Here is a 26,875-nt window from a genome sequence, read left to right as displayed (position 1 = left end):
CTGATTATATATTCTAGTGTATACCTTTCCAAAAACAGATATTGAAGAGACATTTCTGAGGAATAAAGTCCAAAAAAGTACAAATTCCATACATTTTGAGAGATGACATCCTTGAGGATATCAGGATATTGATTTTGACAAAAATCATATTGAGTCAATATAGAAGTTAGAGAAAGAATTCAAAGTGAAAAGAATTCACCTGCTGTCCCTGCTGTGACTTAAGCCTCACACTGTGAGAGCTGTGGTTTCTAATTGGTGCTGAACTTTTCATAAGATCCAGCAGCAACATCCTCCTCCCTGTGGACAAAAACTGGGGATGTATCTGGTATGTGGCCAGCACACAAATGCCAGAGTCCTCCAGTCACTGCCTATGGAGCCCCTGGTACTGTGTGTCCCCACTCCTTTATCTGCAGAATGCAGACGAAGGTGGAGTTGTTAGGAGCATTCAGTGAGTAAGACATGCACAGCAATTAGAATTTTGCCCAGTACAGATGAAGTGTTTGACAAATATTCTCTGAAAATGTTGCTGCTATTGTTACTGGGGAAAAGAGGGGTGGGAGTAGCTGAGAAGGCCTGGTGTGATCTCAGAAGGAACAAGAGAATGGATCCTACCTAAGTCCTCTAACCCCATCCTCTTTGCAACATTTCAGACAAGCATCCTCATATACTAAGAGCCAGTCAGGCTCCATGTAAACCTTTAGTCAGGACCATGGGAGTTTAGAGGACCCATAGCGGTGTCCAAAAGTGTCAACAGGATATGACACATGGAGGAAGCCTCCATGTGGACTCACAACTCAGTCCTAGGACAAGGAGCAAGCTAGCCTTTGCTGGTAATCTCTGAAGGTTAGAGTGCAGATTTGGACAAATAAGAGAGTTGACGTGTGACATCATTCGGTAGGACCAAAGAACATCTTAGATTAATTTATGAGTCCTGGAGAGAGTGGCTTATCTGGCATCTTAGGTTGTAGGTGTGTAAGTCAAGATAATAGCTAGCTTGGAGCCTTAGTGATTTGGTTAATAGACTAAAAACCAAAACCAGGCAAAACATAGACAGTCCAAGTCAACTAAATACCAAGTGGTGCAGGGAGTCTACTCAGATTCAGCAAATATTCACCATGCTCTACTCATAAGGGGTGGCTTCCTCCGTCTCCAACTGTTGACAGCACTTAGCCCTACCAATGCGTGTACATCTACTCAGCAAAGGAAAGGCAAGTGACATCAGAAGGCTGAGTATAAACAATGCCATTTCTGAAAAGCAAGGGCTCACAAAGTGTCAAGGTATGATAGGAATTACGAGATAGGAAAACATAGACATCTGAATAGGAGGGTCAATATAGCGCACAATGAAGGTTGGAAATAAGTGTTTGGAGACCAGGAAGGCACAGAAGACTACAAGAAGGACCCATATGCTGGGTACCTGAGGGTGAAGGGTGGCCTCTGAGGCCAGATAATGGAGGAGAAGGACGCTGGGAGCCTCTGAGAAGAAAAGGTGTACCTACTGGTCAAGAATGTCCGTGATGGTTCCTGTGGGCCGAAGCTGAGCTCCTGGAGTTGAAGGGGTCTCTGCGATACTCTGTCAATAGATTGAGGCCTGGGAGCAGGAGCAGCTGCGGCAGCCTGTGTGCTTCGATTGCTGCTGTATCGACCAGTCCCCTTTCCAGCTGGTGGAGCAGACCACGCTGCACAAGGCAAGTGCTTGCTGACTGCCCAGGGCTTTAGGGAGGGCACAACTGGGGACCTGCTGACCTGTGCTCTCCCCATCAGACTCACACACTCTTCTCACTTCTCGGCCTCCATCTTGCCTATGTGACCAGCATGGGGAAGCTCAGAGGCGTCCTGGCACTGGAAGAGGTAAGGATGACTAGGCCCCACTTGACCAGAGAGAGAGAGGAGGGAATGGACCGGGGACAAGGGGACATGGGTGGGGAATGTGTAGAGCAGATGTCCCTCCAGAAGGAAGAGACTGTAAGGCATGTTGTGGTCACAGTCCTCTAGGTGACATAGTTCTCCAGCCCAGAAAGGACCCATTGTGGTTTCTCCCAGGGGCTTGGTTTGGGGTGTAGGTGAGCATTGGGAAGAGGTGTGGGAATATGCAGGAGGTGTGAAGCAATCACTAGGAGGAAAGTGTCTCCTGGGAGGTGCTTTCTCAGGGAGGCTGGAGAGCAGGTGATATGCAGGAATAGCTCTGTCTTTCCCTCTGATCGTTCGCTGTCTGTCTCTGCTTCTCTCCTTACCACGCTTTCCATTTCTGATTCCCCCTGTTTTGTCTCTTCTTGCGGTCTTTCCCATTGTCCCCCATCTTCTTTCTCCTTCCCATCATCTATCTCTTTACCTCTCCTCTTCCTCCCCAGCTACAGAAAGCTATTGAGGGCCACACCAAATCTGGCGTGCAGCTCCGCCCTCCTCTTGCCAGCTTCCGGAATACAACTTCAACTCGGAAGAGTCCTGGGGGGCCATCCCCTCCTGCAGAGGGCTGGAGTCTGCCTGAGGGTGGAAATGGGGCTCCTGGAGCAGAAGTCATGGTTCCTCCCATGCCAGAGACTCCTGTACCACCACCATCTCCTGAGGCCCCTCACTGTGTGGCCCCAGCCAGAGTAGACGGTGAGCTGGAGGAGCTAGAGATGGTGGGAAGCCCAGGACCTGAGGAGGACCTGGCTGACATTTTGCATGGCCCCAGCCTTCGGTCCACTGATGAGGAAGATGAAGATGAGCTGATCCTGTGAATAACCCCCTCTAAGCTTTCTTCATAAAAACCATGGGGCCCATGCCAGGAAGTGGGCTTGTGTGTCACAGGGCTGCCTTGAAGTTGAGGGGACTCCCACTTCATGTTGTTCCTACCCCTACTGTGAAGGTGATGGTGATGGTCTTAAGGAGAACTTGACCTTGAGCAGGGAAGAATTTGGGTCCACCAGACCCCTTCCCCCATTTCCAGGCAGGGTTCAAGGCCCCGAGCTTGGAAGATCCCCGTGTTTTCCTGCTGTGCAGGTTCAGTCCCCATCAGTCTTTAACCTCCCACATTTCCCAGTGTTGTTCAGCTACCATCCTGGCCTGCCCGTCTAGATTTCCACCTGGAATCGGTACACGGAGGCTCAGCCTGATTGACTCTGTAAGTGCCACGTTGGAAGGGATGTGGGACCACCATATTGCCCTGCAGACTGACCACCTTACAATGTGCACCTCAACCTGCCAGCCCTACTGTCTTCATATCTGCCCACAATCTGTTTCCAGACCTAGTCACTTGCTGCCACTGCCTGTCCCCAGCCAGGCCAATTTTCAGGGCTGAAAAAGCCAACCCTTGGTTCCAGGAAACCAAGTGCAGTTCCCTGGAAAAGAGGTTGGCAGAGGCTCTATGTAGAGAGGCAGGTGTCATGGCCCAGTGCATGTGTCTGACCCTGCCGCGAAAAAGCCTTCCTATATCACAGATTCTCTGCCTAGTTCCTTGTCACCCCTCAAACATGCATAATCCCTCAATGACTGGCTTAGCTGCCGAGAGTCATCCCTGCCTGGGAGCCACTTTTCCTGGAGCTCCTCCCCGAGCACCAGGAAGGCTCTCATCCAGCAGTGGGTCATGCAGATTCCAGTCCTTTATAATAGCTCCTTGGGATCTTCTGGCATCGACTTGGGGGTACTCTGGGGGTGGCAAGCTTCAGTTTGCCCCATCCTTAGAGGACTCCCATCTTTTCCCTCCCAAACCAGCCAGGAGGTTGACAGTTGTCCTGCACAGCATTAGCCTGCTTCACCTAGAAAGAGAGGCCCCGTGTTCTGAGTATCCAGACACCCAGCTCCATTCATGGGCCCTTTTCCTTCCCTCTCTGTGTGCTTTTTGTTCGGCAGTTGAGCCCTCAGACATTCTCCTTCTGCCCCTCCCCCTTGCCCAGGTCTCTTCTGTCCCCCCAAATAAGACACTCATAGTCAGAGGATGCCGCCACATTCTGTTTAGTATCATTGAACACAGCCTCTGGCCTTCTCCAACATGGGTTCCCTCCACCTTCCCAGGCCAAGAAAGACACTGAGGCCTAGGTAGGAGAATTAGCAAAGGGCATCCAAGCCCATGCCCATGTGATATAATCTATAATACTTATATATATATATATTTATATAGAATTCTCTCTGTAATATATGTCATAGAATCCTTCCTGGGCTTGGGGTGAGTTTCACATTAAGAAAACATGCCAAGACTGACCATAAAAATGGGTATGTCTCAGACCCGGAAGACAGAGTGCAGGATATAAAGGGTTAAGAACTCATCCTTCAATATTCCCTCCTTAACACAAGGAAAAGAAGGGAGGTGTATGAACTGGGGGAGGGCAATGGAAGGGAAGGAATGGAAGGTTTGGATTTTCATTTAATAAAGTCAATTGAAAATAAAAGTGTACCCCCCCCCCTAAAAAATCATTCCGCAAGAGCAGTTCCATTCACAAGAATATAAAAAACAGCCCTGCTCCCCAGCTGCTGTAAGACGTGCTACACAGCCTTTAACCCCAAAGGAAAAGCAACCCTTCCCACCCACCCCTAACAGCCTCTTCCTGCACATGCCCCACCCGTCCCCTTAAAGTAGGCTAGAAGCAAAACCCCATGCACCCTGCCCCCAGCACCAGAGAGGTGGTCCCTCCCTCCAAAATAGTTCAAAATGGTCCTGGGCCAGCTCCTTGAGTCTTCTCTCTTCAGAGTGGGGTGGGGCTCACCTGCCTTTGTGGCAGTCTGCCAGCAGCCTGGGGAAACCAAGGCCCTGCTCAGGTACAAGCCCTACTAAGTTCCTTCAGGTCCTTTGCAGTCTTTCACAGGGGACCATTTGGCTTCCTTGAGGAATGGAAGGAGGAAGGAAAGCTGTTTTGGTTTAGTCTTCCTAACTCTCCAGGGACCTGAGCAAAAGGGGATCAAAGTGAATAAACCTGCTCATTGGACTCCATGTCCACCGTCACCTTGGGGAAGACTGTGGGGGCACTGAGATGAAAAAAAAAAAAAAACCATGTTGATAGAGCAGGGTAGACAAGGCAGAGAGACCCTGGGAGTAGTTTAGCTTAAACATGCAAATTCCCAGGGAGCTAGGACAGGAGACCAGGGGTTAGGGGCAGTTGCCAGGGTTGGCAGGCTAGCCCTTCCTAGTCCTAGAAATGAGGTCCCAATAGGCTAAACCACAACACACTAGCACACACGAGGTATCCTCTCCCATTCAGGCAGCGTTAGATGAGCTAAGTGACTGTTCACCTATCTTGGCTCTCCAGGTCTACTCCCATGTTTCCTACATGAACAGACCCCAGGATCCCATGCTTCCACTTCCCCTGGAGGATGTGGGACACCTACTCTGTTTACACTTCAGTGTATGAGTGTGGTGCAGGACAGAGTCACGGATGAACAGAATCACTCCAACTCTGAGCCTCATCGTTCCTGTGGGTGAGGGAGTAGTTTAGGACCCCTGACAGTTATAGTAGGACACAAAGCCTTGGAACTGGAGCCATGGACAGACAGGAGGAAGAAGAAAAACAGAGTGACAAGCTTGGGCATCTCCTATCAAAACTCTGTTTATGCCAAGGGCCAGATGGAGGCTATGGCTGCTCCAGCACCCTCATAGCAATACTTCACTGACTTGCTACTGTTCCCTGTCCTCATGGTCCATTCCAAATGGCAAAGGAGGTGTGGGAGGGCAAGCTTATGTCTTACCACAACCAGTCCTGTAAGGAACAATGGGTGGAGGAGCACTGGTAACAGCTGACAGAAACGCAGAAGCAGCCAGTGTCCACCCTGGCCCTCAGCCATCAGCCCAGCCCAGCCAAGGCAGTGACAGCACCAGACTCCCCACTCCATTCTGCTCAACCCTGAGTCCCCAAGAAGTTATAAAAATGTAGAAAAGGCAAAGAGAAAAGTGTAAACAGCTCCAGAGAATTAGGGGAAGGTAGAGGGAGGCCCAGCCTTCACGGTACCCTCACTGACGGGGACACTGCATCCTAGGTCAACAATCTGAGACTGGTGCCCGCTCACGCTCCTTGGATCTGGGCTCCAAGTGGAAGAAGGTATAAAGGGAAGCCAGAATTGGAGTAACCAACCCTGCTGGGCCTTCTTCCATATCCTAAAGGTCCTCCTTCCAGCCACCGGACAGTCAAGTGGCTATGTTTATTCTTTGTTTCATTGGTGACCCTCTTGCTTCTGAGTGGGCTTTGGGATAAAGAATCATACTGTGACCTCTGTCAATCCCAGCTGCTGCATCCATCTTGTCCTTGGCTCCTGATCCCAGAAGCCAAAGATTGCCTGAATTGGGCACACTGTCTATGCTAAACACAGAAGGGCCGTTCAGGCCACTTTCCTGTCACTGCCAAGCCATGTCCAAGAGCCCCTGAGGCCTGCTTCCCACAGTGGGGATGCACTGATGCCATAGCCAGAGAAAACAGAATTAGAAAAGCAGGGGTGAAATGGAGAAAGGAGGCATTCAGACAGCACAGCCAAGGCTCCTGGAAGACGAAATCAGGGGTGTAAGAACTGAGATTCAGTGTTCAACACGGTGCACCTGGGCATGGACCCAAGAACCATAGCTATGGCTCATCTCCCACCACCATGCCAGGTTCATAGCCACCTAATTGCCTGGGTCTCAGTTCCTGGAATGATGGTTTCTGGAGTACAAGCCTAGATAAAATCCCCTGCTGGTCCTTCACTTTCCAGGGCTGCTAGCAGGCTGGTGAAGGCTGGAAGCTCCCAGTTCCCCGCTGTCTTCTGGCCAGGTTTCATCTGTGCTGCTGGAGCTTGGGAGGGTATGGGTTGCAGCCATGCCCCTCAGGTCAGAGTGGGGTGGGGAAAAAGCTAGTTGTTGGCATCCCCCTCCTCCTCATCAAAGGACTGCACACCTGAGGATGTGACATCAGACACCTTCCGGCTAAGAGCAGTAGACATCTCCGGGTCTTCTCGTGGAGAAAGCGACTCTAGGTCCCGGCATCCTGCATCCTCTTCCTCCTCGGGGGCCAGTGGTCTCTTCTCTTCCTCTACAGATCCCCTGGCCAGGTCCACCCCACCAACCTCTGGTGCCCAGTCAGTGTCCACCCCCAAGAAAGGCGGAGGCTCCTGAGCAGAATATCCTGAAGCTGGTTGGGAAGGTCCCATGTCATGCAGGCTAGGCTGTGAGTCATCAAATGCAGGGCCAAGATAGGATCCTGTAGCTGGAGATGCAATGAGGGACTGATCACTTGCTTCCCAGGCATCTGATGACCCCAGACAGTACATGCCCTGTGACACATAGGAGTGAGGCCATCCATCCATGGGGGCTTGAGCCAGTGCATCTGGAAAGAGAATGAGCAAGGTTGGAGAAGTCACAGAACATGGCAGGCAGCGAGGGAGAAGAGCACGCAGAACTCTGATCACGTGGTTATGACGCAGGAATGGGGGCCCTGGAGAAGCTGAGGCAAACAGGAAAGTCCTAAAAGAACAGAAGAGGGTAGAGGGAGCCCAAATTGCTGGGAAGCCTCTTAGGCATCAGGGGTTGGATTCTAGAACCACCTCTCACCTTGACTTTCAATCAGCTCCTGGTAGTTATCACTGTAGTTGCAGTCCAGTGGCTCCTGGGTAGAATTCACACTCATGTCCTCACCATCCATGGAAGACCAGGCCATAAGTGTAGCCTCAGAAATAGCAAACTGTTCCATGACTCCTATGAGAAGAAATGCAATTATCTTAAGAGTCTTCATGTGACCCTGAGACCCATGAAAGGGGTGTGGAGAAACCTGGTGCAGCATGGTTCAGTGGAAATAAACTATAAACCATGTATCATTTCATTTAAGAAAACAAAACAGAAACAAGTGAAATTAGTTTTTATAACAAATCTTATTAAGTCTATATATATGATTCTCTTTCAATATACAGTCAGCATAAACCTTAATAATGAGGTACTTTACATTCTTCATAGGAAGTCTTTGAAATTCAGTTGGTACTTTACTTACAGCACATCTCCACTGAGACAGGTCACGTTTCAAATTCTCAATACCCACATGTAGCCAATGACTACTCTGTTACTCTGAAACAAAACTAGACCATGGGGAATTTTCTAGACAGTCACACTTAGAACTCCTAGGGGAAAAAGATGGGCTCTTCCGGTGAGATAGCCTGGGAGAGTAAGTTAGATGTTCCAGAAGTTTGTCTTTGGAGGTTTTAGAATTTGAACCTGGAGCTAGAGAGATGGCTTAGAGATAAGAGAGCTTACTGCTCTGGTAGAGGACCTGAGTTTGGTTCTGGGCCCGAGCCAGGCAACTCACAGCAGCCTGTAACTCAAGCTTCATGGTCTCCAACACTCTTGGACTCCAAGGTCTCTTGCATACATGTGGAGCACATAAACATATGCAGGCAAGAACACACAAACATAAATAAAGTAATAAATACTTTTTAAAGAAATAAACTGAACCTAGTTTCAGATGGTCTAGGACAGAGGAATGTAGATAGTAGGTTTCAAGATCAATGAAGAAGTCCCAAGGGAGCATCAGGTGAACATGGGTCCCCAGTCATATAAGGGGCTATATCAAGAGACTAGAAGAAGGGAGGGCAGAATAGTGAGGTCGCGAGCACGTCGGGTCCCTGGTCTAGTCAGAGCCGTGAATAAGCCGAAGCTCCCATTGCTATTACCTTGTCCTCCCCCTCTGCCCTCCACTCTATCACCCAGCCCCACTCAGACTTCCTCTACCACCCACCACTCATACCAACAGCACAAAAATTCTTCTCTTCAGACCTACCCCCTTCTTGGGTATCTTCCTGATGCCTGCCAGCAGGATTAGTTCACCTTTGTATGTACATCCCATGTCATCAGACCTAATGCCTCTGTCGTCAGAATTAAACCACCATCTACAGGGCCATTCCCCTTAATCATTCACTAGTTGTCACAGTCATGAGTCCAGTACGTCAATTCATGAAATCAAATGTTGACGAGCATGGCTAGAAGAAATTCCTGAGGCCTCTTTCATTTTTAGAAACAAATAAAAGCAGAGTCATTTGATGTCCAAGGTCCCTGTGTTTTCCCCTATACTAAGAGAGGCCAGGGGAAAGACAGTACCATACTAGAGGAAAGAAAACATCTGGGACACATGGCCTCACAAATCTCATCTGAATACCATTTTCTAAGGCTATAATAAAAATATGTGTTGGGCACTTATCAGAATTAACCAGTCCAAAAACAAACAAACAAACAAACAAACAAACAAACCACTTGAAATCAAGGCTGTTAGAAAATATAAGCCTGTGGTCAACATGCAGGGAGACCATTTTGCCATAAGGGAGCAGATTGGAGGATCAGCCTCTGACCACCACCCTCCGCCCCCGCAAAAACAACAACAACAACAACCCTGTATCATTTGAGGGTTTAGGATACAAGTACCTGCTAGGAAACGCGCCTCCTTCTCGCCATCACTGAGGTCGGAGTAAGCATCTGTATCCCTGCGCACAGCCTCATGACTGTGCTGTGGCTGAATTGTCGGGGCCTTCCCCCAGCCCTGCCACTCAATCATGTGGGCCACCCGGCCTTGTCCCATGGCTGTAGGCTTTGTCACATGGTCCTTCATGCTTCTAGAGATCCCTATGGAATGAGACAATACCCACATCCATCAGGATATCACACAATACTCATAGCAGATCCTCCCATCATTCCCACCCAGGTTCCATGGGATTCCATCCACTGATCCCCTGGTATCTTGAGGGGCAGCCTCAGGACAAGAGAGGCTTGACAGGAAGGCAGATGTTTCAGAGTTGTGGGCATGAACTCTGAAGCATCTTGAGGAGCAGGGGCACAAGGAAGATCCTGTCAATATTCCCATCTCCAGGTTTGGAGTCTCACCTGAGAATGATGACTTGGCCAGGGCTCCAATGCCATAGGCATTCGAGTTTCGCTTAAGCTTCGGAAGGATGGAAGTGGTGTCCTCCATGGAGAGCTAGGACAGGGAAGGTAAGAAAGTGGGCAGAGGAATAAGAAGGCATGCCTTACATGTAGAACAGAGTTTTTGGCTCCCAGGAAGGTTGATACCCAAGGAAGCAAGTAACAAAGAAAACCAAGGAAGTATAAACCTGGCACACCCCTGAGAACTGGGAGGTCAGCAGAATGGGGGGGGGGGCTCGTGCAGCCTGTCTCTAGAGGGTCCCAATGAACATAAGAAAAGAAGGGTCAGGGTAGATTGAGGAGAGCTAGAGGTGGCTACACTCACATTGATGCCGTCCCAGGAGAAATCTGTTCGTGTTTGCTGTAGGAGAGAGGAGAGGGGATGGTATCTGGGCACCTCTAGAAGTGCAGTCCTGACTTCCAGATATGCACAGAGAGGTAGCCCTTCCTGAGGTTGAGAAAGATTTCAGTGTGGAGCATTTGGTGTGTGTTTGGGGGAAGCAGGAAGATGTGGTCTGTTCAGTCTACAGGGGTGTTTGGGGTGTTGCTGTAGAATTTATGATGAGAATTCCCCCTTGGGACTTTATGGGATGATGAGGGTAGGGGTGTTGCAGTTGGTGGGTCTCTGAAGCACCCAGCCTTACCTCTGTAGAAGGCCGGTGGAGGCTGCTGCCATGCAGTGAGCTGGTGCTGTCCATGTTGATCTGATCAACATCCTTGAGGCCTTTCCAATCCACTGCAATCACCTCGTTCCCTGAAGCAGTCAGAAGGTTAGTTGCTCACCCCCATTCCCATGGATCTCTGCTTGCTCTCTTCCCATAAAAGGCAGAGGCCACACCCTAAGGTCCAGCCCTTCCACCCCTGCCCCCAAGTATCATGCCTTCTGACTACCCATTTCCTTCTATGTCTTTACCATCCCAAAATTTCTGGTGAGAGAAATAATAAGTGAAGCAAAACACTCATTTTCAGCTCAATGGGGGAAAAATGCACTTAGAAAAAATGCTTCCTGGCCCTGTCTGATGCTGTTTACACAGAGAGGGAGGGGTCAGAGATTGGGTTGTATCAGGAAAAACATTTTCCATTCTATGCCGAGGAATCTTTGAGGTTGTCTTTATTGGATCCAGACTTCTCACCAATTAACTGCCCTACAAACAAGGACACAGCTTTCTAGGGGAAGCTCTGCAGCTGGCTTTGATATTTGAAGGATGAAAGGAATGTGGCTTCCCCCTCGGGCCTTCCTACTAGTCAGAGATCTTGGTTGATAGGAAAAGATATGGTGAGGTAGAGGACAAGTGGTAGGTGAGAACTTGAGACTGTTTCCCCTGCAGCCAGAGAACTCCAGGATGAGATGGAGACTTTGAGCCCATGTTTCTCAGGGGACAGGAAATGGATTCAAGAAGAGAGACAGAGATGGGAATAGGTAACAAGAGGCCTTGGTAATTTCAGAGCTAAAAGAACAGAAATTAAAGGTAAGATGAGAAAAGACGATGGGGGAGGTGGACAGGACACTTTGAGAACTCGTGAAAAAGTAAGGAACCAAGGAGACTCCTGACCTGAGTTCAGAGTATCCTCTGGAAGCCCTGGGGAAGAATTTCTTGAGTATTTACAGAGAGATTCAAGAATCAAGGGACAGCCTGAGCCATCTGCCCTAAGGCCATTGCATACATGAACTTTTGCCTTTGGGGTTTAGGATTATAGGTCCTTTCTCTGAAGCACTGTACTGGCTGGGTCTTGGGCATGAAGAGGCATCCAGCACGCAGCAATATAACAGGTGAAAACCAAAGAGGATGGAGGTCCCAGGAACTGAGGGGTGGGGGCTCTTCCATACACCCCAAGCTGTCCTGCTCTCTCTTGGGATCTTGTGAGATGATGAGATGCTTGAGACTCTAAGACTTGTGGCTAGGTCAGAGAGGAAAGACAGCTGGACCTAACAGTGATGGGGCAGGCAGAGAAAGCTCTAAGAGGAGAGTGGGAGCAAGGGGAGGGAGGGGAGGTGGCCTTTGAGAAAGAGGGGGAGCTGAGTCAGAGTCTGGAGGGGGGGCAGAGAGATGGAGGGAAGGAGAACTGGGAAAGAGGTGAAAGCAGAGGAGGGTCTCCATGGAAATAAACTGGATCTCAGAAATCAGGCTTCTGGAGTGTGAGTTTGTTTGTAATAATAATACGAATTATTCTCTCAGCCTGAGGTCACTAGGGTGTGTAGGCGGGAGAAATTGGGAGTTAGGAAGGGGAAAATTGGGGGGTTTGGGAGAGGACTGTATTAATGTGTTCAGCCCTAAAGTGGAGTGGATGCGTGGGGTGGGGGTAAGGAGGCGGTTGTAAGGCAGGCAGAGGCTGGAGGAAGAGGACCTTAAGGAAGCGCCTTTCTTCCCTCCCCCTGTCAAAGGTAAATAAAGAGCCGGCCCTGCCCCGCCTGCCCCCGCTGACAGGTGCAGGCGGTTCCTAGGGTTCCTAGACGGACCCCACCCTTCTGGGAAGCGGGCTCCCGACCCCTCTCGGGGCGGTAAACCTCCACCTCCTCCCCGAGTCCACAGCTCTTCCCAAGCACCCCGGCCCAAGCCCATTCCCTCCGGGCGTGGAACCCGTTCCCTCCCGGTGGCACACGCTCTTCCCGCCCCCGCCCCAGAGGGAAAATGCACGTGAACAAAGCAAATCGGGGGAGGCAGGAGCGACGGAAAAAGGCTACCAAGAGGGAAATGGTTGGGGGCAAAACACACAAGCCATACGGAGGGGAGGGTGGAGGGTGAGGATGGGAGGGGGCGTGAGGAAGAAAGTCAGGGCTCAGGCTGGGGAGGAGGTTCTGGGAAGAGGGGCTGCTCCAGAAAGAGGGGCTCCGGGAGGCTCTGGCCACGGCGGAGTAGACGCGGATGGCCTGGGGATGGAGGGATGGAGCCACCGGGAGTGGGGAACAGCGACGGAGCAACGAAGGAAGCTGGTGGAGAGGTGATCGGGGAAGGACCGCGCCTGCGGGAGGGCGATGGAGAGAAGACAACCAGCCGAGAGGGATGGAAGCCCTGGAGGCGCGAGGGCAGTGGGATGCAGGGGCCACAGCGGATGGAGGGAAAGTGAAGGCGCGAGGCAGGGCCAGGCGAGCCCTGAGGGAGGTCCCCAGGGGCGAGGATGGGGATGGGGGAGGGGGCCGGAGGAGAGCCCCGGGGCAAGCTTGCCCCCTGACCCGCGCCTGGCCGCCGTACCCACCCACAGTCCGCGAGCCGATGCAGCCCATGACTCCGGGGGCCGCCGGGGCCCGGCCCTCACCGACTCGGGGCGCGCGCCGGGGGGAGCACCGGGAGCCGCGCCGCCGCCCCAGCCGCTCTGCAGCGCCGCGGCTGTCTCCGCTCGGCTCCGCTCCCCCCTCCCCTCTCCATCCCTCCCCACGGCAGCCTCCGTCGCCGCCGCCGCGGCCGCCGCCACCGCCTGGCTCCCCCGCCCCGCTTCGCTCTCGGCGGCCGGGGAGGGGGCTGCTTGGGGATTGGCTGCGCTCGGCGTCTCCCCGCCCTGCCCCCGACCGGCAGCCGTGCTCCCAGCGCCCCTCGCCGCGTCCCTCCGCCTGCCCTTCGCAGCCCCCGCCCCTGCGCTCCTCGCCCATGCCCGCTGGTGCTCCCAGGAGATGCTGATGGAGAGTGGATAATGACCCGCTTGGGTCTCAGGAGCCAGGTCGGGAACCCAGGGCCCACCCCTAGGATCTGCTTGATGGACTTTGAGGGCTGCGGGGTGAGAAGGCCGTGAGAGAAAGTGGGGCGGAAATGAGAAGACACCCTGCTGAATAGCCTTGGGTACCAAATTCCGCAAACACTTGTTTTCTTCCTGCGGCTGCATCTGGGACGCACGAATCGGGATTGGATGCTGTTCTGGTTGCCTTGCGTTTCACGTGCGTTGCTTTGCCCACCCAAACAGATCGTAAAGTCTTTGCCAGTGGATGTTGTGAGATGCTTCCCTGTCCTCTAGCTGTTCTGGGATGGGTGTGGGGCTGGAGCAGGTGATCTAGCTCTCGGCCAGGGTGGGGATGGGAGGAGAATGGGAATAATTCTATTGCAGCTATAGAGAAGTGAAAATATCAGGACGCGAAACCAGCAACAAGACACGGTTTTAAATCAGATTTAACTTTTCTGAGCCTTACGTGGATGTCCGGAAGCAGCAAAGGGAGAATACTGCCCCCTGCCGAGAGGGGTCAGCACGGCACCACGGGCCTTATGGGAAAGGCGAGTCAAAGGGGCACTGTTGTCACAACTGGCCAGAAGACTCTAGAAGACACTAGAAAGGACAAGGAGACCCTTTAGCGAAACCAGTAACCGCAAACTGTGAGCACGCGGGGTTGGGTGGTACCACTGAAGAGAAGCAAACACTAATTCAGGATACAAATCCGTAGGTTTGTAACCTTCCAGGGTCTAGAGATGGAGAGGACAATGGGGCAGGTGCCTTTGTGGGTTTGAAGCAGAGAGAAAGGGCAAGTCTTATAGACGTAAGTTTGGGACATTTAGATTATGATTGAGGAGTTACATCCTATGAAACCCAGATGAATATGTGGGAGAGGATACTTTTTTTTTTTTCTTTTCATTTTCTGGTGCCATAACAAAATGCCTAGGACCAGGAAGTTTATAAAGAGTAGAAGTTTGTTTGGAGGCTGGGAAGCCCAAGAGCCCAGTTTAGCAACTGCTGCAAGTGTGGTAAGGGCCTTGATGCATTGTAACATTCAGAGGACATCCTATGGTGAGACAGGATGACTGTGTTAGCATGGGCCTCGTTCTCTCATAAAGCCACTAGTGCCAACTCCTGTGACCTCATCTAATCCTTGTTATTGCTCTAAGACCCTGTCTCTAAATATCATTAACATATGAATTCAGGGATTAAGTCCAAGTCATGGATTTGAAGGGCCACTTGTAAATTCTATCAGGCACTGACATTAACTGCAGATCTGGAAGGTGGACTTGGAACAGAAGAACATCGGGGACTTAGTTCTGGACAGCTTCCTTCTGATCTCTGCAAAGACAGTGACTTCTTACCACTTAGGGGCATTCTCTGAATCTTTTGAGCCAGGGCTTAAATATTCCAGTTCTCATAACTGAAACAACCTTCCTGGAAGACAATTTGACAGTACTGATAATATATATAAAATATTTAAAATCTTCTTTTACACATTATACCTTAACACAAGTTGTTCTGAAGACCTAGTAGAAAGATTGAGAGTCCAGAAGGGCTGGGTGAGCACTTGCCTAGAAAATGCAAGGCCCCAGGTTCAATTCCCAGGAACAAACCCTGTCCTAGATAGCTTTCTATGGCTGTGATTGTAGTAGGAAGATTTCCTGTGTCCTGGCCTGCCACTTACCAAATCTCTCCCACTTGTGTCCCCCAAGTAAACACACAGAGGCTTATATTAATTATAACTGCATGGCCATGGCTCATGCCTTTTGCTAGCTAGCTCTTATTTTTTTAAATTAGCCCATAACTGTTAATCTATGTATCACCACATGTTCCATGGCTTTACCTGTGCCCCATTACATGTTGCTCTTTGGGCAGCTCACTGGTGTCTCTGCTGCCTTCCTCTTGTCTCTCTCTTTGAATTTCCTGCCTGCCTCTAAGCTGCCTTGTCATAGGCCAAACGGCTTTATTTATCAACCTATCAGAGCAACACATATTCACAGCCTACAGAAAGACATTCCCCCATCATGTGATAAACACAATGACTGAAAGCAACTTGAGAAGGAAAGAGTTTATTTCATCTTACAGCCTGTAGTCCATCATTCAGGGAAGTCAGAGCAGGAGCTCAAAGCAAGAACATCAAGGTAGGAACTGAAGCAGAGGCCATGGAGGAATGCTGCTCACTGGCTTGCTCCCACAACTTGACTTGCTCAGTCAGCTTTCTTAGATAACCCAAGGCCACATACCTGCCCAGAGGGGTCCCAACCCATAGTGGCCTGGGTACCTGAGACTTACCTACAGGGCAATCTAAGGGAGGCATCTTCTCAATTGAGGTTGCCTCTTCCAAGATGACTCTAGCTTATGCCAAGTTGACAAACAAACAAACAAACAAACCTAACTAGCGCATGCACACACACACACACACACACACACACACACACACACACGCACACACTCCTTAAATCCTTAACATATGCATTGTTCTTGTTGTAAACTATTATACGTTTATTCTTTTTAAACAAATATTCTAAGGAAAAAACATACAATATGGACAAAAATTTAACCTGCAACTCTTACAGCACAACTTACATTATGCCTGGAACTAATTAGATAAATTGTGGTACATATTTGTAACAAAATAATATGTGACCCATAATAATCTTTCATAACTACATTAGTTGGCATGGAAAATCATTCATAACAGATTTTAATACTATTAAAATGAGGCTATAATGCACCATCATAGTTTATAGTTTTTGTTTAAAATACGTACATATCCTTCCTGCCTTCCTGATATCAGTCTTTCTGTCCAAGGAATTTCCTGAACAATGCTCATGTTTTACACGGCTCCAACCTAACCAAAGATTAGCCGTTTGACCCTCCACAAAACCCTTATATTAATTGGTTCATTTCCAAAATCTTCAAATACAAGGCTTTGGCAGAATGCCCCTGTGTGACACTTCCTACCTGGTTCCCTTTGGGACACAATCCCAAGGTGAAACCATGTCTTCCCTTCTCTTGTTACTAGTGCATGCCTGTGTCTCCTTGGACCAGCTCTTGGACAGAAGGACACAATCAAGTTCAGGGACAATACTGTATATTATGCAGATTCTTGTCCCAGGATCCATGGACAGAATGAAAAAAAATCCCTAACTTTGTATGGGAAGAAAGTACACTTCTATTCAATAGCAGCTAACAGAAATTCTTCATTTGCTTGAGCTACACATGTAGGCAACAATCCCCAATAGTGTTACAGGTGGTGTGTCTTCATCACCAGTCGAAATCACAACTGCTTATATTACAAAACAGTCACTGGAAATTTTTTCTCCAGTATTCTTTATATTCACCAGTCCTTTGAAATTATTAAAAAATATATATTTAAAATTGCATCTGCTTTTACACCTGTTATTAATTATTTTACTGGGAAGTAGTGGGGTCTCAGGGATATAACTCAGTGATAGAGCACTTGCCTGTCATGCATGAAGCCCTGAGTTCTGTTTTATTTTAGTTAAGCCAATGATAATTATTTATTTTTGAGAGTAATATACACACAATGTATTATGATTAAATTTAGCTCCCACTACTCTTTATTATCCCTTTTCCTATGAACCCCATCTTCTCCCTAGAACCCCAGTGGCTATACCATTGAAGAAAATGACACCTTTCTCCCCCAATCTGGCAACCATTAACAATCAACAGCTCCACAGGAAGGGCCTTATAGGCACCTTCTCTATCTGTCATGGAATGCTGAAGAGCCAGTCTTTTCTAGGTATCCATAACTGTTGTGTGTCCATGATTCCAGCAGCCACGGAAGGCAGCATTTCATGGAATGCCTCATCTCCATCTCTGTACGTCTTCATGACCACTCTTTCACAATATTTGATGCTGGATATGATGGTAAAGACCTCTAATAGTATTTTACTGTAAAGTGAAGACAAGAGGATCAGGAATTCAAGGTCAGCCTTGCCTATAGAGCAAGTTCAAGGTTATCTGGGCTATATGAAACCCTATCTAAAAATAAACAAATAAATATAAAAAGCATCTATGTTACTATATTAGGGATCCAGGGCATTGAAAAATATTTCAAGCCTCCTGAACTTGGAGGATTCTCTTATTCTTTAGGGGTTTAATCTGACTAAACGTCACAAATGGAATGACAAAGTAATACACTGGGATTTTCTGGAGATTGGTGGTATGTGCTTCCTTTCATCGGGAGGACTCTAAGAGGGCACTTCAGCTCAGAGGATAAACAGTTCTCTTCACACACAGTCCACACACAAACCTCTTGTGCCCCACTGCCCAACCCTGTGGTATTCCCCAGCAAACAGAGAGTGCCAAAGCCCTGAAGCTTCATGATCGGTGTCTTTGTTTTAATGGGAGACATCAGATTAAGATAAAGGACTAAGAGAAGTCCCAGCTGAGTTCAAAGTTCAAGAACAGACAAGATTAGTTCCCTGGGCAGGTAAAGAGGTGGGTGGGGGCTCACACACAGGAAATCTGCACTGCTCCTCCACTCCAGCAGAGGGGATATGAGCCAATGCTAGCAGGTCACATGGCTTTAGCATTAGGAAGATGAGGGATTCCCATCTGATGGCATCTCTTTCTGGAAAGCAGAAGACAAGCTTATATATTGGGAGTCGGGGCATGGGAGTGGCTGAGGGGAAAAGATAATATGCAAATATCATGTTGCAGCTGGAGAAGACTTTTCTGCCTATGCTTATTAAAGCCCTAATAGGAAGGAAGACATGTCAGTCTTGCATTTGAGACCCTTGTATGTATGTGTATGTATGTATATGTGTGTGTGTGTGTGTGTGTGTGTGTGTGTGTGTGTGTGTGTGTATTAGCGTGTGTCCATATACAGAGGACAGGAGTAGATGTGGGTGTCTTCCATTGTTGCTCTCTACTTTATCTTTCTTTAATGTTCATTTTGTCTTATGGCTATGAGTGTTTTCGCTATGTGTACTTTGATTGCCTGGTGCCTGCAGGGGCAAAAAGAGGGCGTCAGATCCGCTGGAACTGGAGTTACAGTCAGTTAGGAGACACCATGTGGATACTTGGAATTGAACCAAGGTCTTCTGAAGGAGCAGCTGGTGCTCTTCACCACTGAGCCATCTCTCCTGCTCCTCGATCCTATCTTTTGAGGCAAGGTCTCTCAACGAAGTAGATGCTCACTGATTGGGTAGATTTGCCAGAGAGTTCTGGAGATCTGCCTCGATCCCCCTCACAGTCTTCCCCCACAATGCTAGGGTTACAGATGCACACCACCACACCCAGGTTTTCTGTGGGAGCTGGGACTCTGAACTCAGGTCCTCACATTGGCACAGCAGGTACTTTACTCCTTGAACTGTCTTTCCAAGCCCTTCAATTGACTTTCTTGTCTCCAAGATTATGCATCTAGAAGAAAAGAAGCCAGAGGTTACACACTCCTCCTCATATGGAAGTTCTCTGGGTTATATGAAATCCTATCTACACCCTTCCTCCATCCTAGTATTGTAGGAAAGAGCTTTGGATATGTGTTTCTTCATTTGCTTTTAAATAGTTAGTAGAAATGAATAAATAAACATTTTTTTCTCATAACATTATGCAGACTGAGCAGGTTATATTTAAGAGCATACATGTATATACTTACATATATGTGCATGTAACAACAATTAATGAAAAAAGAAGTCATGCATTTGAAAGAGAGCAAGGATGGGTATATGAGAGGGTTGGAGGGAGGAAAGGGAATAAGGAAATGGTGTAATTATATTATGATCCCCAAAATAAAAGGAACATTATTTAAATAAAAAGAATACAAAGTTGGGTGGGTAGGGAGTGGGGAGGATCTGGGGGGGGGATTAGAGGAAAGGAAACTACTATAAAATATATTGTATGAGACTTTTTATTTTTCAATTAAATAAAAAGTGTTACTCAGTTAAGAGAATTTTAGTTGATAAACATTCTATCACACCGGGCGGTGGTGGAGCACGCCTTTAATCCCAGCACTTGGGAGGCAGAGGCAGGCGGATCTCTATGAATTCAAGACCAGCCTGGTCCGCAGAGCAAGATCCAGGAAAGGCACCAAAACTACACAGAGAAATCCTGTCTTGACAAAACCAAAAAACAAACAACAACAACAAAAACCATTCTTTTGCTCCTGACTTTCTTTAATTAAGGTGTGCTCATGAGCTAAGAAGGGACGCATCTACCTACATTCCTAATTTCTGAAATGGAAAAGCAATCACTTTTCCTCATGGAGGTTTGTAGCAAGAAGTCTCAGGTGCTGTCCTATGGGACTTGTGACTCACATCTCACTTAACATCTATGAAAAGAGTTTGTATCTTGGAGCATCAAGGAAGAGGTTCAGAAAATTCCCTTTCTGAGTTAGTTATAGGGCAACTCATAGCTAGCTGTTCACAGGATCCCTGTGTGCTTTAGGTACTGGGAATGGGAGTGATGGTGTGGGACAGCCTTGTCTGATAGGAAACCACCAAGTCTGACAACCAGCAATGAAGACATTTATTTAACAGATTTTGAGCTTTTTTGGGAGGAGGGGTGATACATGGTCTCTCACTACAACCCAGGATGGCCTGAAATTTACTGTGTAGTTCAGTCTGGCCTTGGGGTTATGGGAATCCTCTTCCCTCATGGTGGTGTGTGGAGCTTTCTTCTCAGAACAATCAATAGACGAGGTTCCCAGCCTCTGTCTGTGTGGGCGGTGGGTCCTACACTGGGCAAGACAAGTTTGCTGAGACAAAGGATAGCACCAGAGAGGTAGCTCCATAAAATGACATGAGCCACCTTTCTGCCTTCGGTTGGCAGTAGAGACAGAAAGGCCTGAGCTAACCAATCTCTTCTCTGCTAGACAGTGAGGAAGAATGCGCCCTTCAGGCCAACACAGATTGCTAATTTTCTGCAATGTGAAGCCTTTGCAAAGTTTGCAGCTCGAAGCTAGGTTCCTTCCCATGTATAGTCAGATAAGGAAACTTATTGGCATGGTTCACGGTAGTGAGTGCTCTCTTTGGTGCTGTTCCCAGCCACACATCTCCTATGGGAACAAGCCTCCTTCCTGGGTGTGATGGTTAACCTTCACTGTCAACTTGACTTAGATTTAGAAATGAATAGAAAACATACTTCTGGGTGTGCCTCTGAGGGTATTTTCAGAGATATTTAACAGGAGACAGAAGATACACACTGAACATGAGTGGAACCATCCCATGGCCTGAGGTACTAGACTGAATGAGAAAGAGAAAGCAAGCTGAACACCAGCATCCATTATGCTTTGCTTCCGGATGAGTGACCAGCAGCCTTATACTTCCGTAGTCATGCCTTCCTGCCATGATGGACTGCAAACCCTCAAATTGTGAGCCTTCCTTTAGTTGTTTCTTCAGGTATTTTGTCTCAGCTAAGAAAGTAATAGATACCATGGGCAAGCCAGCCTCACCAAATTCTCTGTAGGATCCCGTGAACCTGTTCAGCAGAGGCTGGTGCCAGGTTCCAGGAGACGCTCACAGGACGTGTGCTTCAGATCATCAAGGAGATGGATTTAACTATTTGTGTGTTTGAGCAGATCTGTGTGAAAGCTCAGCAGAGAATTACTTTTGATTTGAAGGTTCTTTCTGTTCCAGCTTGGATATAGTTCCTCCTCTGAACACTCATGTGGTAGAAGTTTCTTTCCTACTCTAACAGTACTGAGAGAGGATGGTGGATCCTTTAAAGGGTGGAGCATAGTTGGAGGAAATTAGCTCATTGAGGGAACTGTCCTCAGAAGGGATTGGTGCCTTCTAGCAGGAGAGCTAGGACTCTCAGGACTGGACTCAGTGTTGTAAGTGTGGGGGGTTATAAAGCCAAGCACCCATTTTAGACCACCCCCCTACCCCCTTCATAGCTCACACATGAATTTTTGCCGTGTGATGCCATGTACCAGCTGTGCTGAGCATGAGGGGACTACTCAAAATATGTTCTTACTTACCTCCAAAGTCATGAGAAAAATAATATTTTCCTTGTACAGTACCCAGCATCAGGTGGGTAGAACAGATTGTAGTAGAACAGAAAGCAGACCAAGACACTAGCTACACACCCATGACTAAGGCCAGCTCAAGCACTCTGGCATGAATGGAGCTCAGTTTCTCTCTCCAAAGGTCTAGTGCTTTCTTGCTGCTTCCCGACAGATCCCAAAGGTCACAGAGATGCTATCATTGTGCCTAGGTTACAAGCTGTAGCAGACCAGATAGGATGCTAGGAAGTAGGCCCTAGAGAATATAGGCAATCAGAAGTCAGAGGCAAGGAGTTTAGAAGTTTCAGAGAACAGGAGAAGATGGGATTTTCTAAAGTCCAGGAAGCAGTTAATTGTTAGGAACCCAAGAGCGGCAGAGGAGAAGCTGGTCTGTAGTACAGAGAGCAGCTACTTCTTCCAGCCTCGGTTACCGTCCGGACAGTTTCATGCCCCATCTTCCATGGAGTACAAATACATCTTAGAACTGAAAATCTGAGCCAGGTGGTGGTGGCGGAGGGAGACAGAGACAGAGGCAGGCGGATCTCTATGAGTTCGAGGTCAGCCTGGTCTCCAAAGCAAGTTCCAAGAAAGGCACAAAGCAACACAGAGAAACCCAACCACCAGTGATTCTGTAGTTCGCACAAGCTCCCTGTTGGCGATTTCTTTAACTAGTACTTCGGCCCTCTACCCCACCAATCTCAAGTACAGCTCAAAGTTCTTCCCATAGGAACCTTGCGCTGCCTGTCCTCCAAGCAGCCCCCGTGTGCTCCTACCCTTGAATTTTGCACAGGCTCTTCCTCCTACCTGAGTGCTATTCCTGATCTTTCCTGGGTTCTCAAACCCTCAAATACTTGAAGGCAGACCAACCTCAAGAAGCTATTCCAAACTTGCCAGTGCCCATGTTGGCTCCTACTATCAAATCCCTGTAACTCAGATTCTGAGCTGTGGGAACTCGGCAACGCTTCTTCCCACACTGTGTCCCAGTACACACAGGCATTTACAGTGACCGGCCAGATGACCACCAGCTCCCTTCAACTCAGACGACCCCTGCTCCTGAACTAACAGACAACTGTGCAATTTCTATTCTGAGCATTTATGTGCAAGACTAAGGAAGATAAGCCCACTTGCTCTTCACCATCACTGGTTTGGGGTGGGTGGTTATTTCAAAGACAGAGAAAAAAAGGGGGGGTGGCTCAAAGTTCACCCAACTTGACTAAGGTCTAACAGTTTGTGAGAAACGAGCTAGAAATTCTACCCCAGACCCATGCCTTCAGAAGGCTGAACCTGTTTGAGAGATTTCTCCTGCCCCCCTGCCCCAGCCTCCAGAGCACAGAGCACACAGTCCCTGGCTCTCAGCTGAGGCTGGCCCAGCAGGTGTGTACTGGTGCTGACTACACTTTTATCTTTAGCTGTGCCCTCGGGTCCTAAAAGTGCTCAGCAAAACCAGGAGCCGTGGGATTAAGTCAAGGCCCAAGAATGGGGAAAAGTAAGGTTGGGCTAGTGATCTCCTTCTCACCTTTAACGTTCTGGGACAGAGATACAAGGTTACACTGTATCCTTTTAATTCTAAGCCCCTGCTGCTCTGCCTGCCGACCCAGACCCCAGCTAGTGCTAGGTTTCCCCCAGGAGAACTTTCTCTCTGCCCCACCAGATAACCCCACACTTCCCCCACTGCCACACCCACTCTGGCTTCTCCTCCTCTACCACACCCTTACCCCCCTCCAGCCCCTGGCCTCAGCCTGTGGCTTCCTCACCTGGGCTTGGTTTTGGTTGTGAGCTGGTGGAGGCACTGGGGGCTGCTTCTCTTGAACTAAGGGTTTCTCTCTCTGCTGAGCATAGATGAAGCTTGGCGGCGGAGGGGACCCTGTGCCCACAGAAGAGGGAGCTTCCAGAGGCACCGGTTTTTGATTGGGCTGTGACCCGGGTCCACTGGGGGCACCAGGGCTGAACTTGGGAGCCATGGGAGTAAACTTGGGAGCCACTGGAGCAAACTTGGGTGCTGGGGTTGGAGCCTGAGAAAGGGGACCCCGGGCTTGTGCATTAGTGGAAGACACAGGCTGGGGCTGGACCTGGGGCTTGGCCTGAGGCTGGACATGGAGCTGGACCTGAGGCTTGGCCTGTGGCTGAGGTGGTGGCTGGGAGCTAGAAGGGGTCTTCCAAGGAGGCAAGGGTGCTGTGCCCCCAGGGACAGGCTTGGTACTAGGCTTGGGAATAAACGGAGTGGCAACTGGTGGGGGTACATAGCCAGATGACACCTGCAAAGGGAAACAGAAGAGGGAGAAATGCACTTAGAGAAGGCTGTCACCCCCTCCTTACAATCCCTCCTCTCCTTCGGGGCCCCAACCTTTCCTACTATCCTGCCCCTTACCCGGGCTTTGAAGGGATCATTCTTGGTCATGTCATCCAGCAGTGAGGACAGAGAGTCGATCTCCAGGTCAATACTGCTCACTTTCTCCCTGGGCTGGAGGGTCAGGGGTCAGAGCACCCATCCCAGTCTTCCCTTGACATCCCAATCCCATCAGGGGAGAGTAAAGACTCCTCTCCACTCAACGGAGGTGTCCCCCACCCCGCCTCACATAAAGCTGCCCTCCAAGGTCTCCCTACCTGCGGTGGGAGCTGGGTGGGGGCCTCAGGCCCTCCCTCCTCCTCCAGGGGAGGTGGTGGAGAGGGGAAGATTTCCTCCTCCAGCGGAGCTGGGGGGAAGGGTTCATCGATCATCGGGGGAGGTGGAGGTGGGAAGGCACCCTCCGAGTCGTCGCCCTCGCCAATAAGGGGAGGAGGGGGCAAAGGAAAGTCTAGGTAGGAAGGAGAGAGAAGGCTATCAGTACTGGCCCTCTTCCCTCCTCTCCTCAGCCGACAGTTCTAACCCCCTAATCCAAGAACTCTTTTCTGCATCCCAGAGTGTGTGCGGACCATAACCAGGGACTCTGGACGCCCTGAGAGAAGCAGGTCGAGAAAGGCCTGGGATCGGCTGAGGAACCATGCAGCTCCCGTTACACTTCAGAGAACAGATCCAAAGGGGAAGATTCCTGGCCCACATTCCCGCCTCCCACCCCCAGGCGGGAGACTTGGAACAGTCCCAAGGGTCCTGGCTCCCAGCCAGGAGCTCCAAGATGAGGTAAGAACATCTGCTCAGGACAGGGTGGCTGCGCCCAGCCCCCTTCGCAACAGCCTTTCCAGACACCCCCAAATTCCCCAAACCTCCGACCCCCACCTGGCTCTCGAGAGGGATCGGGGGCCCCCCAAGCACAGCCACATACCTTCCGGGGGCGGCGGGGGGATCTCGCCCACCCGGCCCATTTGTGCTCGCTGGGCCCCCGCTGCCACAGAAGGTTCGCTGTCCCCAGGCCGGAAAGGATTCACTTTGGGCTTCGGTGCCACAACCGGGGCGAACTTCTTCTGCGGGGCGTAAAACGCCGGGGCCGAGACGGAGACGGAGATCGCGGGAGGCGGGCGGGGGGCCGCCATGGCCAGGCCGGGCTGCTAGGGGGGTGGGGTCGTCAGGTTACGCAGCGCCGTGCCGGGCTGACACCCCTTGGTCCAAGCTCCCCTCGGTGACCCCACCCGCGCCTCCCTGATCCCCCTTCCTGGGACGGCGGAGCGGCTCCCCGCACCTCACCGCGGGCAGGAGCTTGAGCGCCGCGTCTCGGATGACCGCGCCGGCGCCGAGTCCGCGGACTCTGCGTCCCGGTCCGGAGCAGCCTCTAGCCAGGCGGGGAGGGACGACGTGCAAGGGAAGGGAGGGAGGGGGCGGGGAGAGAGCGGCGCCCAGACCATACAAGGAGCGGCCCGGAGAGGGGGCGGGGAGAGGCCGGGGAGGGCGGACTGGGCAGGAAACTCCCCCAGGAAGGGGCCCGGGTCCTGCCCCGGGCTCCAGGCTCTTCGAAAGTCCGCCTGCGGCCTCCCCACTCACCACCGCCCCCGCCGGGCATAGACCACCCTTCCCCAGCACAGGCCTCTGATGTCATTTCCTGACCTGCCACCTATTCCCCCCCACACACACCCCCCTCCCGACCCGCGGGTGCAGGAGATCTGACTCACCGTCCCCACTCCAGGCTGAGCGGGCCGGCCAGTATCCCAGAGGTCCCGAAACAGCTCAGTCCCGCTCCCCCGGGCCTGCCTGCCATTGACTGACCCCCGCCACCCCCTGCTTCTCCAGCTCCGCGTCCCACGTGTCCTGTGGTCAGTCGGGGATCGCAGGGCTGGGATGGGACTCTGCTCCTGGGTGGGCGGGGATGGTGAGGGGGGCGTTAGCCCTGCTGGCACCCGGCTCCCAGCTGGGCCTTGTGTAACCTACTAGTGTGTGAGCTGGAGCCTTAGCGCTCTTGGGGGATGCTAACTTCCCAAACTAGGCAGCCTCTTAGGGCTTCTAGGAATTCGCATAGCCACAGACCCTGCTTGCAATCTACTGCCCCAGGGAAAGAGTCCAGAGCTCTGAGTTTAGGAAATGGAGGCGCGAGGGCTCAGTCTGGGTGAGGCCGCTCTGGGACTAACAACCTAGGAAGACTCAAGTAGCCTCCGGGGACTAGTCCTTAAGGGTCCTTCGGCAAACCTTCCCCAGTGGGGTGTCAGCGGCTCGGGGCGGGGGGGGGGGGGGGGAATAAAGCTCGGTGGAGCCCCCCACTGGTCCAACCGGATTCCTCAGCCTGAGACTGTGCCGCAGGCTACGTGAAAGAGATCTGACACAGCTAGTGTCTGCCTATCTTACTTTCTTACTCTCCTTCCTTCCTACCTTCCTTCCCTTCTTTCTTTTTGTAAAATTACACACGGAAACTTCTTGCACATTCCCTACGTCCTAATTATAGAGTCATGCGTTCAGGCCTCTAGTCCAATATTCACCCACCCACCCCGCACCCCCGCCCAGGTGCTCCCTTTAGTTTTACCCTGTAATCCCCGACTGGTGTCTGAGACACTCCTAACACTCAACCCTTGTGAGTTCTCATGGCGCTCCCCGTCTGCTGCACCTACTGTCCAGGACCTCTGGACCGTGTTTGGGGGGGGGGGGGGGATGCAAACTAATACCGTGAATTTAGGATGAAAAAAACAGGGGCATTACCTGAAGAGATGGCCCCAGGGGCTAATTCGGGTCAGAGTTAATTAGCTCCCTTGGCAAAGAGTGAACCCGGGGGAGCCCAATTTTGTAGTCCACGGACAAGTTTCCTCATTCATTGGGTTTCATTGCCTCCATCTGTAAAAGGGATGTTTTTTAATTCATTTGCCTGCTGGTTTTATGTGAAGAAATAAATAACATGCCATGCAAGTCCTAGGCTGGCCAAGAACGAAATTCCCAGCCAGTGAACCTAGGCAGCTTTCCCTCACAAGCTTCCTTCTAGTTTGCCTGGCAGGTCTAATGCGTCTTGGTACATTCATTGGTCTTTCCTTCCTTCAACTTTAAGTCTTTAGTCATATCTGTGACTATACATTCA

The 26,875-nt window shown here is 50.3% G+C and overlaps 3 protein-coding genes across 4 annotated transcripts in view; 1 reads left to right on the top strand and 2 right to left on the bottom strand.

The window, feature by feature from the left end:
- Clcn1 (chloride voltage-gated channel 1) overlaps nt 1-2,723 on the top strand; it is a 28,724-nt gene extending 26,001 nt beyond the window's left edge. The window contains exons 21-23 of the mRNA XM_036182637.1: nt 1,584-1,688; nt 1,765-1,851; nt 2,352-2,723. Of these exons, the coding sequence (XP_036038530.1) occupies nt 1,584-1,688; nt 1,765-1,851; nt 2,352-2,723 (564 nt within the window). The remainder of the gene's footprint in view (nt 1-1,583; nt 1,689-1,764; nt 1,852-2,351) is intronic.
- Nucleotides 2,724-3,920: 1,197 nt separating this feature from the next.
- On the bottom strand, nt 3,921-13,226 carry Fam131b (family with sequence similarity 131 member B). 2 transcript variants are annotated; one of them, XM_036182147.1, is made up of 7 exons: nt 13,034-13,226; nt 10,483-10,592; nt 10,164-10,199; nt 9,800-9,893; nt 9,344-9,541; nt 7,490-7,633; nt 3,921-7,265 (listed from the first exon to the last, which is right to left on the bottom strand). In XM_036182147.1, exons 1-7 carry the CDS (start codon nt 13,059-13,061, stop codon nt 6,793-6,795), a joined length of 1,083 nt encoding a protein of 360 aa, XP_036038040.1. In that variant the 5' UTR covers nt 13,062-13,226; the 3' UTR covers nt 3,921-6,792. The 2 variants fall into 2 exon arrangements, with proteins under 2 accessions (XP_036038040.1, XP_036038041.1); XM_036182148.1 differs by lacking the exon at nt 10,164-10,199.
- Nucleotides 13,227-22,317: 9,091 nt separating this feature from the next.
- On the bottom strand, nt 22,318-26,564 carry LOC118579996 (zyxin-like). Its single transcript, XM_036181838.1, has 8 exons — nt 26,506-26,564; nt 25,491-25,670; nt 25,069-25,153; nt 24,710-24,932; nt 24,054-24,244; nt 23,818-23,910; nt 23,204-23,704; nt 22,318-22,422 (listed from the first exon to the last, which is right to left on the bottom strand). Exons 2-8 carry the CDS (start codon nt 25,574-25,576, stop codon nt 22,318-22,320), a joined length of 1,284 nt encoding a protein of 427 aa, XP_036037731.1. The 5' UTR covers nt 25,577-25,670; nt 26,506-26,564.
- Nucleotides 26,565-26,875: the final 311 nt, after the last annotated feature.

This window comes from Onychomys torridus, chromosome 3 (assembly GCF_903995425.1).
Source record: "Onychomys torridus chromosome 3, mOncTor1.1, whole genome shotgun sequence".
NCBI classification, from domain to species: domain Eukaryota; kingdom Metazoa; phylum Chordata; class Mammalia; order Rodentia; family Cricetidae; genus Onychomys; species Onychomys torridus.
This window is presented reverse-complemented; position numbering and strand designations above follow the sequence as displayed.